This window comes from Clupea harengus, chromosome 24 (genome assembly GCF_900700415.2).
Source record: "Clupea harengus chromosome 24, Ch_v2.0.2, whole genome shotgun sequence".
NCBI lineage: Eukaryota > Metazoa > Chordata > Actinopteri > Clupeiformes > Clupeidae > Clupea > Clupea harengus.
Window position 1 is genome coordinate 9,690,897 of NC_045175.1, and position 13,099 is coordinate 9,703,995.

General features: G+C 40.6%; 1 protein-coding gene across 6 annotated transcripts in view; it reads right to left on the reverse strand.

The window, feature by feature from the left end:
- The window catches only part of LOC105895795 (hemicentin-1), a 72,565-nt gene that overhangs the window by 57,399 nt on the left and 2,067 nt on the right, over positions 1-13,099 (reverse strand). For 5 of the 6 annotated variants that reach the window (XR_006151630.1, XR_004163064.2, XM_031561790.2 and 2 more), the window contains exons 4-5: positions 12,819-13,070; positions 7,796-8,068 (exon numbers count right to left, since the gene is read on the reverse strand). Coding sequence is in view for 3 of the 6 variants with exons in the window: in XM_031561790.2 (XP_031417650.1) it covers positions 7,796-8,068; positions 12,819-13,070 (525 nt within the window). In the remaining 3 variants the exon portion in view is untranslated. Of the gene's footprint in view, positions 1-6,885; positions 7,222-7,795; positions 8,069-12,818; positions 13,071-13,099 lie in introns of all 6 variants that reach the window. The other variant, XR_006151631.1, reaches the window with a different exon arrangement.

Here is a 13,099-nt window from a genome sequence, read left to right on the forward strand (position 1 = left end):
ACATTTTCTCGTACTCAGTGTGTTCAAGTAACAAGATTAACTATAAACAAGATAGAAAAGATAAGTATAAACAAATCATAAAATGGTGAAATTTCATGAAATAAATGCAAACAAAATAATACATTTTTGACTCCAAAGGCAAATATGCTCATATTTTTGCAAAAGAAGTTTGAAGCTGTTTTTTGTATTTATTTATATTTATTTAAGTATACTATAAACTGTTGTTTACAGTTAATATAATGTTCATAGTTTGAAGTTAAAAAGTTTGAAGCTGTAGTTGGAAGCCAAGTGTTTTGTATGTATTTATAATATACTTTAAACAGTTAAAATATTGTTCAATTTGAAGAAAAAAAAATTGCCTTGGCAATAAAAAAAGCCTTTCTTTAATGTTGTCAATCGTCGCCTTGTGCTTTAAAAAAAAAAGTATCGGTTCAGGCACCGGTATCGTTTTAAAAGTATCGGTTTTGCACCGGTATCGGAAAAAACCCAAACGATACCCATCCCTAGTCATAATAGCATGCACTGGGCGCGTCGTAACTACCTTACGCCACTGTGCATACAATAGGCACCTGTGCCATAACTGTAACAATAGTAATTGTGTCCGCACGGACCTGTTTGAATGTGACACCTGAAGTGAGTGTTGGACTTGAGACCCACGTAGGTTGCACTGTATATGAGAGACGTGTCAGTTCATGTAAGTTAATAAAGCGTTGCCCTGTTGGGATGTTATAAAGTTATTTTGTAGTCCCTTTATGCGTATAGGAGCAGAATTAAACAATAGCCACTTAACCCAACCTATGCAAGATAAATGTTTTGGCCAAATTAATTAAATCATTGTAACATTCATCAGCAGCGTCTCATCAAGCTAGCTCAAAGACACTGTGTCGTAAACACATGGAGGCCTATTTCTAAATAAATTCACAAAAGTAACCTTTTGGAATTGGGCCTACAGCCCGACACAGTAGCCTAATGGTAGTAAGATAAAATTACAAAGGACCATTACAAGATAGGCTTGTAGGCAGGAGCTGTGCTTTACGCTTTGAGAAATGAAACACAGATCCTCCTGCACACCAGCAAGCTGAGAAAGAGAGAACAAACGGTGTTCTCTCTCAATGTTTTCAAGTGAAATAAAGCTTTCTTACTTGACACATAATAGTCCACTGGACACAGAACAGTGATCCAGAAAAGTCTCAGAAGGAAAAAATCCATGTGTGTTCAGAGATCGAGACTTGCAATCAGAATGAACTGCGTGGCTTGCTAGACAGTCAGGTGAAACGTACAAAACTGAAACAGAAACTTGCTGAAAGAAGTGTTGCCCTGATCATTTCCTGGAGAATTTTTTACGAGGAAGAGGGACATTTACATACAGTGCCCAGGCACAGCGAAATGTGAAAGAGGATTTCCTTCATAAAAACGGGTTCCCAAACGTGATAGGTGCGATAGACGGCACTCATGTTGCCATAGGGGCTCCACATGTGATCCTGAACGCTGTTGCGCGCTGGCCAGGGTCGACGCACGACATCGTGCGTAATTGCAGTGTTGGGAACCGACTAGGCTGGAGCAGGCAGAGACGGCTGGCTTCTATAAACACTTAACCCTCCTATTACTTTCAAATTTACAAACACCTTTTATCCTTGGGGTTCAATTTGACCCCAGCAATTTAAACCGCCAAAAATATATATTTTTTTACCCAAGTTTATGTGTCAGGTACTTTATGTTTGTTTGTTGACTACCTAAATAGCCCTTTACATAAAACAGTTTGTGTTTACCCAGTTGTCCCCATTAAATTAGGAAAAGTAATTTGTAGCCGGGCTGGCCTCGCGGCGATGTAAAAAGAATTGGAGGCAGTGTCTCAGACGTTTCTTAGAAAATGGCACAGGTTTAATGTCCAGTTGCAGCAGGCAAACGCGCCAGAATGGAGAAAAAAAAAGAAAAGAAACTAAAACTCCAAACAATAACTCTCAATAAATAATTCCCTAACGAATTCACAAACTAATTCAGCTTCAAAATGATGAAGTAGCTCTCCAACATCGTGAGTCAACTTTACACTTTGGACAAGGGGGCACTCTGGATGGGAGAAGTACGGTTGTCGTCGAGAGGGGTTGTTCCCTCAGACTCATCGCTCTCAAGACCTGTTCTGCGCCGGTATTTTATTACCCCGGCCTGAACCAATACACACATCGCAATAATCAATCATTAGCAGATGTTCCCGTCTGACGTTCCGTGCACCCACAGTTCAAAGGTCCCTCCCGACTTTACCTCGGGTGGTTCCCCCGTCCTGCAGACTGAAGTCCACACGCGACCGCACGGCAAGAACTCCGCCACCGTCCAGATCCGTACACCGCCTGCCACGCGTTGACTGGAAGGCTCTTCAGTCACAGTATGTATGATGTGTGTATCTTCACGGTTGTAGTCCTGATCGCGGTGAAATCTGCTAGTGGTGTTTGTGTGTAAATAAACTGTGTGCTTGTACCCCGCGCTGTCTAGTGTGTTTATTTTCTCCTCGGAATGTATTACCGTTGCGGTAACGCAACAAAAAACAAAACAAAAAAATGATGTCAATCATTTATTTAGAGACGTAAACATTGAATCAAATTGACCCCAAACTTAATAGGAGGGTTCAAAATAAAAAAAATTGTAGCCCAATTTGGTTCTTGCTTTTTAGAGCGTGCAAAAGAGCCTAACCTAATAATGTCTACGCCAACAGGTGACCGAGCTTATCCCCTGAAGCCATGGCTTCTCTCCCCGATCGTTCTCGGTACCCAACCCTAGTTCGTTTTTAAGTGTTTACCTAGAAGCCAGCTATATCTGCCTGCTCCAGCCTCTAGTCGGTTCCCAACACTGCAATTAGGCACGACGAAGGAGTCGTGCGTCGACCCTGGCCAGCGCGCAACAGCGTTCAGGATTGCCATATGAGCATCACAAATGAGCTGGACATTTATTGAATGGAAGTTTTTCCTGTTAATATTATGGCAACATTAGTACAGTCTATCGCACCTATCACGTTTGGGAACCCTGTTTTATGAAGGAAATCCTCTTTCACATTTCGCTGTTCCTGGGCACTGTATGGAAATGTAATAAATTGCGGACATAGACGGATAATACTGCGAAGAACATCGGAGAAAATTCTGCTTAACGATGACTGGCATATACCCGACCGCGACCGGTCTCCAATTTCTCGTTGGAACGTTCCTGTAACCAGGAACCCAAGAACAGACAAAACCTGAACCTTAACGGGTATGGCCTGGTTGCATCTGGTGCGTCTCAGTAGACGAGGGCCCTTTTGGGTACAAAGCTCTACAGAGCCGTTCTTGGCAAGCGGTACCTGTTTATCAGCCATACGTCATCCTGTGCCAAAAAGTCTGCGCGATCTCGAAAAAGCCGTTCTCTCCTTATTGCCCGGTTGGCAATATCCTCTAACAACGCCAATGCAGCCATATCTCCTACTGAAGAAGACAAATAGATCAGATTTTGTATAGGCTATAGATTGAGCGAAATGTTTTACACGTGTGGAATTCAAATGAATACATATTAGACGTGAATTTCATTCATGTGTGAATTATTCAAATGGTTTAATTGATTTTAATGAGCGAAACATTAATTTGGCCATTCACCATTAGCCCTAATGGTGACAGTGGTGATGACGATGATGATGAAACATCGTGTCGGCGCTCTGAGAGTTCCAAATTCCTGCAGTACTACAGTATTGCCACAAGGAAATATGCTTACGCCAAGTTGAACCTACGTAATTTTCCACGTCAAAGATGTTTTTTTTTTAATAAATATTTACTTTGACGTGGATTTGATCGCACGAACACTCTAAGATCAAATCTGCGCTAAAGAACGTTGTATAAATGAGGGCCCATGTCTCTTTGTCTGGCTTTTGGAACTGTTTTGGAACTGTTGGAACCGTCAATGACATGACGTTCAATAAACTGGTCCTGTAAGAACCCGGGTTTGTTTTTAAAAATGACATAAAGTACTGTGATGTGCTTTACGGTGTGATTAATAGTTGGAGAAATGCTGTGAAACACCTTACCGATGTGCTTTAAATACGGTGTGGTTTGATAGTTGGGAAAATACTGTGAAACCCCTCACTGCCTTATCAGGCAGGACATATACTCCTCTTTCCTCCCTCCAAACACACACAGATTCTGTGTTGCATTAAGGGTTGCGCACCATGAGAAGATATAGTGCAATTTAAATTAGAACCCTTATGGCATCAACAGCAAATTCCATCATGTCAGTCAAATATTTGTGTAATTAGAATCCTCATGTGAAGGGTTCCTTGGCAATCATAATATGTGTCAGGAAAGCTTCCTTTTTTTTGGGAAGCCATGATCAGATGGGGAACACTGAAATGTCATAATATGTCCCTGACATTACATTACATGTAAATACAAAACTCTTGTATTTATTAATTTTTTTCATCAAGGAAGGAATCTGTGAATGTCATCAGCAGAAACTACATTGTCTGGCTATATTCTGTGTCTGCTGAGTTAATGAGAAGGGCAGTAGGCCATGGGGCCTTTGAATTCTGTACTCACACTTTAATTTGATTCCTTTCGTTGCTACCTACCGGTTCCTTTAAAGTAGTCCTAAAGTACAGCATAGATCATGTAGACTAATGACAATGTTAATACAAAATACAAGCTATACAGGTACTTGTATCAAGCTCTAACACCTAAACCCAACCATGTCTGTGCCTTGCACCAGTATAGATGTAGACAAGACCAGAGACACTATAAGGGATGTCTATAAGGACTTTGACAAGACCTCCACTGTAAGCCTACAGGATGTATCCCTAACCTTAACTAAGTATTTGTCACGCAGCATGTAAGGCTAGCCTACTCATTATGAGGTGTAAGCCAATGGAGTAAGATTATCAAGTAGCCTACATTTAAACGGGCAGGAGGAGCTGAGCTCCAGACACAGAGTTTCTGATAATTGTGCCGTATCTGTAATAACTAAATATGTAATATGCAGAATGTTTTATATTGTATACCATTCTTTTATGCTTCCTTTGACAAATATTGAGGTCTTGTATAAATCAATCACCATACAACAAAATTATAAATACAAATTTGGCCTGTAGATGGCAGTAGAGTTTAGAGGACAGTTGAAGGGTCTTTTTTGGATCATCCCCTAGAAGAAGAAATGCTTTACATTTTACCTTAGACTCTGGCATTATTAGAGGCATTACTTCGTAATGAGACTAAAACGTACAATGGCAACACCTTGTACTTGACCCCTGTTGATAGGGGCAAGCAGTAATGATGGATGCAAATAAAAGATATCAAGTCAATTTTCCGTTTGTCATTGTTTAATATGTTTATCACCATGTCAAATATAATATGTTCACAGCTTAAAAAAAATATCCAATAAACTATTATGGTATAGCAGAATGTACTATACAAAAAAATATTCACAGACAAGTTTCTATTCAGTGATTTCCCCCACATATTCCAACAGTACAGTTCCAACTAATAAAGCAAACGTGTGCATGTAAATCTGAGTACAAACACATGAATCATTTTAGGGGGCCACACATCCGCTGTGCTGAAAGCAGGATTACAGCTCTCAATGTGTCCCTGTATGCACACTTAATTTAAACTGAATGCGGTCATAATTTTGGGTCTGGGGTCTAATGGGATCTTTGATTGGCTCTTCTTGGCTCTAATGGGATCTTTGATTGGCTCTTCTTGGCTCTAATGGGATCTTTGATTGGCTCTAATGAGATCTTTGATTGGCTCTTCTTGGCTCTAATGGGATCTTTGATTGGCTCTTCTTGGCTCTAATGGGATCTTTGATTGGCTCTTCTGCTGCTTCTACTGATGTCATGTCTCATTAAGGTGCTCTTTTGAAGTGCCACCACCAGACCAGGACCCCAAAGGTTACTACCAGGGCCAGCACTGGAACCCCTATACCGGCTATTAGTGCCACCTGGTTGCCTGAGAGAGAGAAATAGGGATTGGGACAGAGGGAGTGGGACAGAGAGAGAGGGAGAGAGAGAGAGAGAGAGAGAGGGAGAGAAGGGGAGAGAGGGAGGGAGAGAGAGAAAAAAGAGAGAGACAGAGATTAGGACATAGCACGAGTGTTATTGAGTATTGATACGTGTCATGTGACAGTGATCAAACTAGCTGTTTAACATATGTACATTTTAAGACAGAGATGAAAATGTATTCAGTGCACACAAAGGCATAATAAGCCATTTGTAGCCATTTTATTCTTTGTTAGAGGTGGTAAAGGGGTTAGAAACAGATGAGTCGTTCAGCCTTGGTGCACTGAAACCTAAAAAGGAATGCAGTAATGAAACATGTGAAGGAGGTCTCAGCATCCAACTCACCCTTCACCTCGATGCTCATCACAGCAGATGCCTGTCCTTGAGTGTTGCTGATGACGCACTCATAAACACCCGCGTTGTCTGCAGTGGCAGAGTCAATCAGGAGTGTGTTGTTATCCTTATTCGGTAACACCACACCCTTGTGTCTCCATTGATATGAGGGCCTGGGGTTGGCATCAGCCACGCACATCAACTCCAGTTTGGTGCCAGCGTCGATGGTCACATTCCCACTGGTTTGAAGCACCCTGGGTTTGTCTTCCAAGAGATAGACATGATAAGAATGACAAATTTACACAAGGGGGAGCTACAACACTATATGTATATAAGATAAGATAAAATAATATCAACTTTTATTTATCCCCCTAGGGAAATTCAGGTGTAATAGCAGCAAGGTAACATTATATATATATATACACATATATATATATATATATATATAATAATACAAAAAATCTTCTACCAGAACTAGCTCAGTTTGTAAAGAATCTCTGTTATGTTCTTTAAAAAATTAAATGTATGCATTTATATTTTGAAAAACCTACAATATACTTCCAGCTGGATACTAGAATTAGTCTCAGGGATGAACTCAGCTGTGTTCAGATCCAGTTTGGCTGCACAGTGGTAGAAGGCTTCATGGTCCTCTCTGGAAGCTGTAAGACTCAGCTTAGTTCTCACAGTGACGTCCTTAGATAGATCGCCCTCAATAGAGAACTGAGGGAAGCCTGAGCGTTTCAGCTCAGTGTCCCCTCTGAACCAGATGATAGTGAGGTTCTTAGCTGGAGCAACGCTCTGAACAACACACTCCAGCCAGTACTGCTGTCCCTCAAGTAGTGGACCAGTGTGGTTTAATACCCCAAGGGTCACATTCTCTGGAATTTCTGTAGAGGCGCACACACACACACACACACACACACACAAAACAGATGAGATAGATAGGTAGAGAGACAAAAATAACATTGATGTTAAAAATGACAACTGACAATAACGATGCCATTATTATTGTTGTACATAAGGGATAGAATTCACACCCAATGTACAGTCCATACACATAAGTTAGCTAAAAGTAGTGAACTATAACACAATACACACACAATAACACACAATGTAAACACAACACATGTATACCGTATGTTGAATGGTCATATTGTCAGGACTTTTTGTAGAAAAACACACACACACACATTTTACATTTGTGTATATTTTTGCTTAAAAGCAGCATGGGTCATTCATTTCATCTCAACCTAAGCTATCCCATTGTGGGTTCTAATTACATTGTACTAGTGAGTTGGTAGGTCTAGAACTTCACAAATTATATTCCATCTTCTGTTCTAAGGTAGTGAAGCAAAGAAACTACGCTCAAACGATATATTCGTACAATAACAACATCATAGACAGCTTAATAAGATAGACAGCTTACAGGACTCTATGGCAGGGCCCAACAGATTCACTTACTGTATATGGTGATGGGTAGATGGGTCAGGCATTGCCCGTGCTTCTCAGAACTGGTGAAGCACTCTATGCCACGCCCCAGTGCCCATTCAGTGACGCTGGGCACACTCCACACCAGCTGCTGTATGTCGTTTTCCGTTTTAGCTCCCACTGTTGCCTCCCAGCCTATTATTGTGGCGTTGGATTGAGCGCTACATTTTGCTGTGGCCGGTTCTCCGTACTTCACCACCAGACTGGGGGGATAAATGACTGGCTCCTTCCCAGCGCAGTCCTGACCTGCACCCCAGAAAAAGAGGAGAACAGTGAGCAGTGAGCAGTGAGCATGTAGGCGTGCAGCTAAGTCTGGCAGAACCAAACAGTTCATGAACCATCTCAGCAGGTTCCTTTAAGTATGAGCTCTACACCTGACTCTCTTGTCTGAGGTGTTAAATTCAAGTTCAGAATGTGTCAAGTCATTTCCGGTTATTTTAGTAAACCATTCATGTTTTCTAATGTTAAAGGTCGGGATAGCTTGTGCATTTAGAGCAAGATGTTGTCTCAATGGAGGACTCAGGAGGTTCAAGATGTTGAAAAGATAGGTTTTTATTTCACCCAAATAAGGCCAAAGGCAGTAAATAAATAATATCACTTTTCAATAAGGAAAAACAATTCACATAATAGTTACACACAAATATGCACAATAAGTAGTCGACTAGTCAATTAAAAGGACCACATTAACTAGTCCATGAGAGAGCTCGTAAGACTTTCGTCATATTAACACGGCAACTTTCTCGAAGCAAAGACAAGGCAAGTTTAAATAGCCTAGGCACTAGCCTGCAATTGGCTCATGCCAATTATTACCTGCAGGTGTGTCATCGGCAGGCACCAACACCTTTGGCTAACAGCAGCCATATTTAAACAAGGACCCACATAGCTGGGAAAATTGACTACTCCATGGTAGTAACAATGGCTTGGTGACGGCATAACCGATATATAATAAATCACCCCAAAACGATTAAGATAACTCGGGGTAACCCGGAAGTTATATCACCTTTTAAAACTCCCACACGAGTGAAACATTCTATAAACAAACAAACGCACGCAAGACGAAACACTAAACAACGGCAAGACAAACGTTATGAAATATGACTGAGATGTATGATTTTAAACTAAATAAACGGAACATTTATAAGACAAAACATTGAATGGTGTGGTTATTCTAAACAAAGTGGTGTGGATAACGAACATATAAACTGTACAAAGACACGAACATCAAACATGCAACACACACGCAAAACACCTGCACCCAGTCCACTAAAGGCAGCAGCATACAGGCTGCAGTGGCGGGTCACACAGGTGCCCCGTCACATCTAAACAGCACAACCTGAAAGGGCGAGTAAGGAGTGATGTCAGCTGATTTGGACAAAAAAATAATTAAATGATTTTCATTTCTGAACCTGATTCTATCTCATCTGCAGTGACCTCATTGACACACACATCAAACTTGTGCAACGCAGTCTAACTTGTGCTTGGCACATGATCCAACTTTTTAACGGAAGTTTTTAAACGGAACTTGTCAAAAGTATTCAAGAATAACTAACGGTCCTGGCACCTATAACATGCACCTGTGCCACATCCACTTAACCCAACCCATGCAAGATAAATGTTTTGGCCAAATTAATGAAATTATTGTAACATTCATCAGCAACGTCTCATCAAGCTAGCTCAATGAGACTGTGTCATGAATAGACGTAAGGCTATTTCTAAATAAATTCACCAAAGTAACCTTTTGGAACTGGGCCTACAGCCGAAACAGTAGCCTAAAGATAATTGTAAAATAAAATTACAAAGGACCATTACAAGATAGTCTTGAAGTTGTAGGCAGTATGGAGGACCAAACCTGCCATATTTACAAATGAATGAATGAATAAATAAATGTCCACTTCCATGCATTTAGACAGAAATAAATGAATAAATGTATTAATTAACGCACAATTGTCAATCAATAGTTACTTATAATTTACATTTATGTATGTATTTATTTCTGTATTCATTCATTTATTTATTTATTTATTTATTCATTCATTCATTCATTCATTTATTTATTTATTTATTTATTTATTTATTTATTCATTCATTCATTCGTGCATTTATTTATTTATTCATTCATTCATTCATTGTTCCCAATATGATAATGAGAGAAGGCCAGTAGGCATGGAAACTGACGTTCAGACATTTTGCGATCAATCCAGAGCCTTAGATTCAATCTAGCTAACTAGTGCAAGCACTTCCGCATTTTCCCGTAAAATCTGCATAAAATATTTCAAGGTAGCTAATAACCTATAAAGATTCTTTATTATTGTTATTTATTCAGTCTAGGGCGAGAGACTGTGGAGAGGTATCTAGCTATCTAGCTAGCTAGGTTGGTGACAATCTAGAGAACAGTACAGTAACGTAGCAGTGTGGAGCAAGATAGGGATGTGTGTGCGTGTTGCTGAAAGTAATTCACAGTCACTATAGCGATAACTTGCTTGTAAAATGATGATCCTGATGTAATGCTATGGCTTTGTAACAGATCGCCAGGTTATTGCTCTCAGGTTGTGCCTTATGCATACCTTGGGATACTCAGGAGTAGGTTGCCCATTCACAAAATGCTACAAAGATTTAAATAAAAAAAGTTCATAATGGCCTTTTGGGACGTTTTGTTCAACATTGATACAGTATGTCAAGCTCCTGGCAACTAGCTGGCGTTTGCTATCGCTAGCTAGGATAGCTCAATGCGCAAATTTACAGACTGTAACATTAGCATTTTGACGGTAACATTAACATTTTGATTTTAACATTAACACATTTGTTGGAGAGACTAGTTATGTACTTCTGATGGTAATAATACTAGTTGCCATGAACCATAACTGTTTGGGGATGTTCTCTCAACTAGATAGTTAGTCATCATACCTAGCGATAGCGCAGTTCGCCAGATAGATAGCTAGCTAACTGCAAGCAGCTTAATTTATTTTGGAGCAGACATATGTGTATTTTGCGATATATTGAGTTGGGAGTGGGGTCTCCCACACTGTTTAATCCACAGCTGGCACCTTTCCTCCTGTGTTTTGGGCTTTTGGAAATGCGAGACAAAAACGACGTGTCCCTCTAATCTCGCAGGGTACCTTGTGTCAGATCTACAAGTCCCGTAGGCACACTGTTTCACCATGCTGCTCAGACCTCAAAGTTGTCGGACCTTCTTCTATCAGTAGTGGTTGCTACGGTATGATTGGATATACATTTTCATTTTCAACGAGATCGGCCAGCCTGGCCAAGCCTCTGGCAATTGCCCTTTTTCCATGACAGCAAGGTAAGGCTAACCTAATCGAATACAACGCGTTGAAAACGATTAGCCAATGGTGTGTCAAATACCGCCTACCTATTTTTGATTGACACATCTCATTAACATATTGAGATGAAGAAATACAGGAATGAATGAATAAATAAATAAATGAATGAATGAATGAATGAATAAATAAATAAATAAATGAATACAGAAATAAATGAATGAATACAGACATAAATGAATGAATGAATAAATAAATAAATACAGAAATAAATACATACATAAATGTAAATTATAAGTAACTATTGATTGACAATTGTGCATTAATTAATACATGTATTCATTTATTTCTGTCTAAATGCATGGATGTGGACATTTATTTATTCATTCATTCATTTGTAAATATGGCAGGTTTGGTCCTCCATAGTAGGCAGTAGCTGGATGTAATCATTGAACAATTTCATGTAACACACTTCCTGTGTTTTACGCTTCAAGAAATTAAACACAGATCCTCCTGCACACCAGCAAGCTGAGAAAGAGAGAATAAAGGGCGTTCTCCCTCAATGTTTTCAAGTGAAATAAAAGCTTTCTTACTTGACACATAATAGTCCACTGGACACAGAACAGTTATCCAGAAAAGCTTCAGAAGGAATAATTCCATCTGTGTGTTCAGAGGTCGAGACTTGCAATCAGAATGAACTAGACAGTTTAGGTAAAACTTACAAAACGGAAACGGAAACTTGCTAAAAGGAAGTCTTGCCCAGATCATTTCCTGCAGATATATTACACAATCACACAAACACTTCTCTATCTATCACAGAGGCTAAGCATCTTCATATTATCTCTCTCTCACATGAATACAAATACATACTCACATGCACCCCCACATTCTCTCTCACACACACACCCCGTTATCCTTATATGCATGACAACAATACAAGAGGCATACAGTAAGTTATTTGTAAAAAAAAAATTGATTTTTGGAGGGAGAGGGACAGAGAGAGACAGAGGGACAGAGAGACAGAGAGAGAGAGGGAGAGGGACAGAGAGTAAGAGTGGGAATGTGAAAGAGGGAGAGGGATAGAGAGAGAGAAAGGGAGTGAGAGAGAGAAAGAGGGAGAGGGACAGAGAGAGAGAGAGGGACAGAGAGAGAAAGAGGGACAGAGAAAGAGGGAGAGGGAGTGAGAGAGAGGGAGAAAGAGGGACAGAGAGAGAGAGAGGGGGAAGGAGAGGGACAGAGAGAGAGAGGGACAGAGAGAGAGAAAGAGGGAGTGGGACAGAGAGAAGGAGAGGGACAGAGAGAGAGGGAGTGAGAATGAGGGAGAAGGACAGTGGGAGAAGGACAGAGAGAGAGGTAGTGAGAGAGAGAGGGAGAGGGACAGAGAGAGAGAGAGGAAGTGAAAGAGGGGGAGAGGGACAGAGAGATAAAGAGAGGGATTGAGAGAGAGTGAGAGGGACAGAGAAGGAGAGATGGAGAGAGAAACAGAGAGAGAGACATAGGACACTGCGTGAGTATTAATGATTATTGACACGTGTCATGTGACAGTGGTCACACTAGCTGTTGAACATATGTACATTTTAAGACAGAGACGAACATTTATTCAGTTAGAGGAGGTTAGAGGGGTTAGAAACAGATGAGTCGCTCAGCCTTGGTGCACTGAAACCTAAAAAGGAATGCTGTAATGAAACATGTGAAGGAGGTCTCAGCATCCAACTCACCCTTCACCTCGATGCTCATCACAGCAGAGGCCTGTCCTTGAGTGTTGCTGATGACGCACTCATAAACACCCGCGTTGTCTGCAGTGGCAGAGTCAATCAGGAGTGTGTTGTTGTTCTTATTCGGTAACACCACACCCTTGTGTCTCCATTGATATGAGGGCCTGGGGTTGGCATCAGCCACGCACATCAACTCCAGTTTGTTGCCAGCGAAGATGGTCACATTCCCACTAGTTTGAAGCACCCTGGGTTTGTCTTCCAAGGGATGGGAGGAGACATGATAA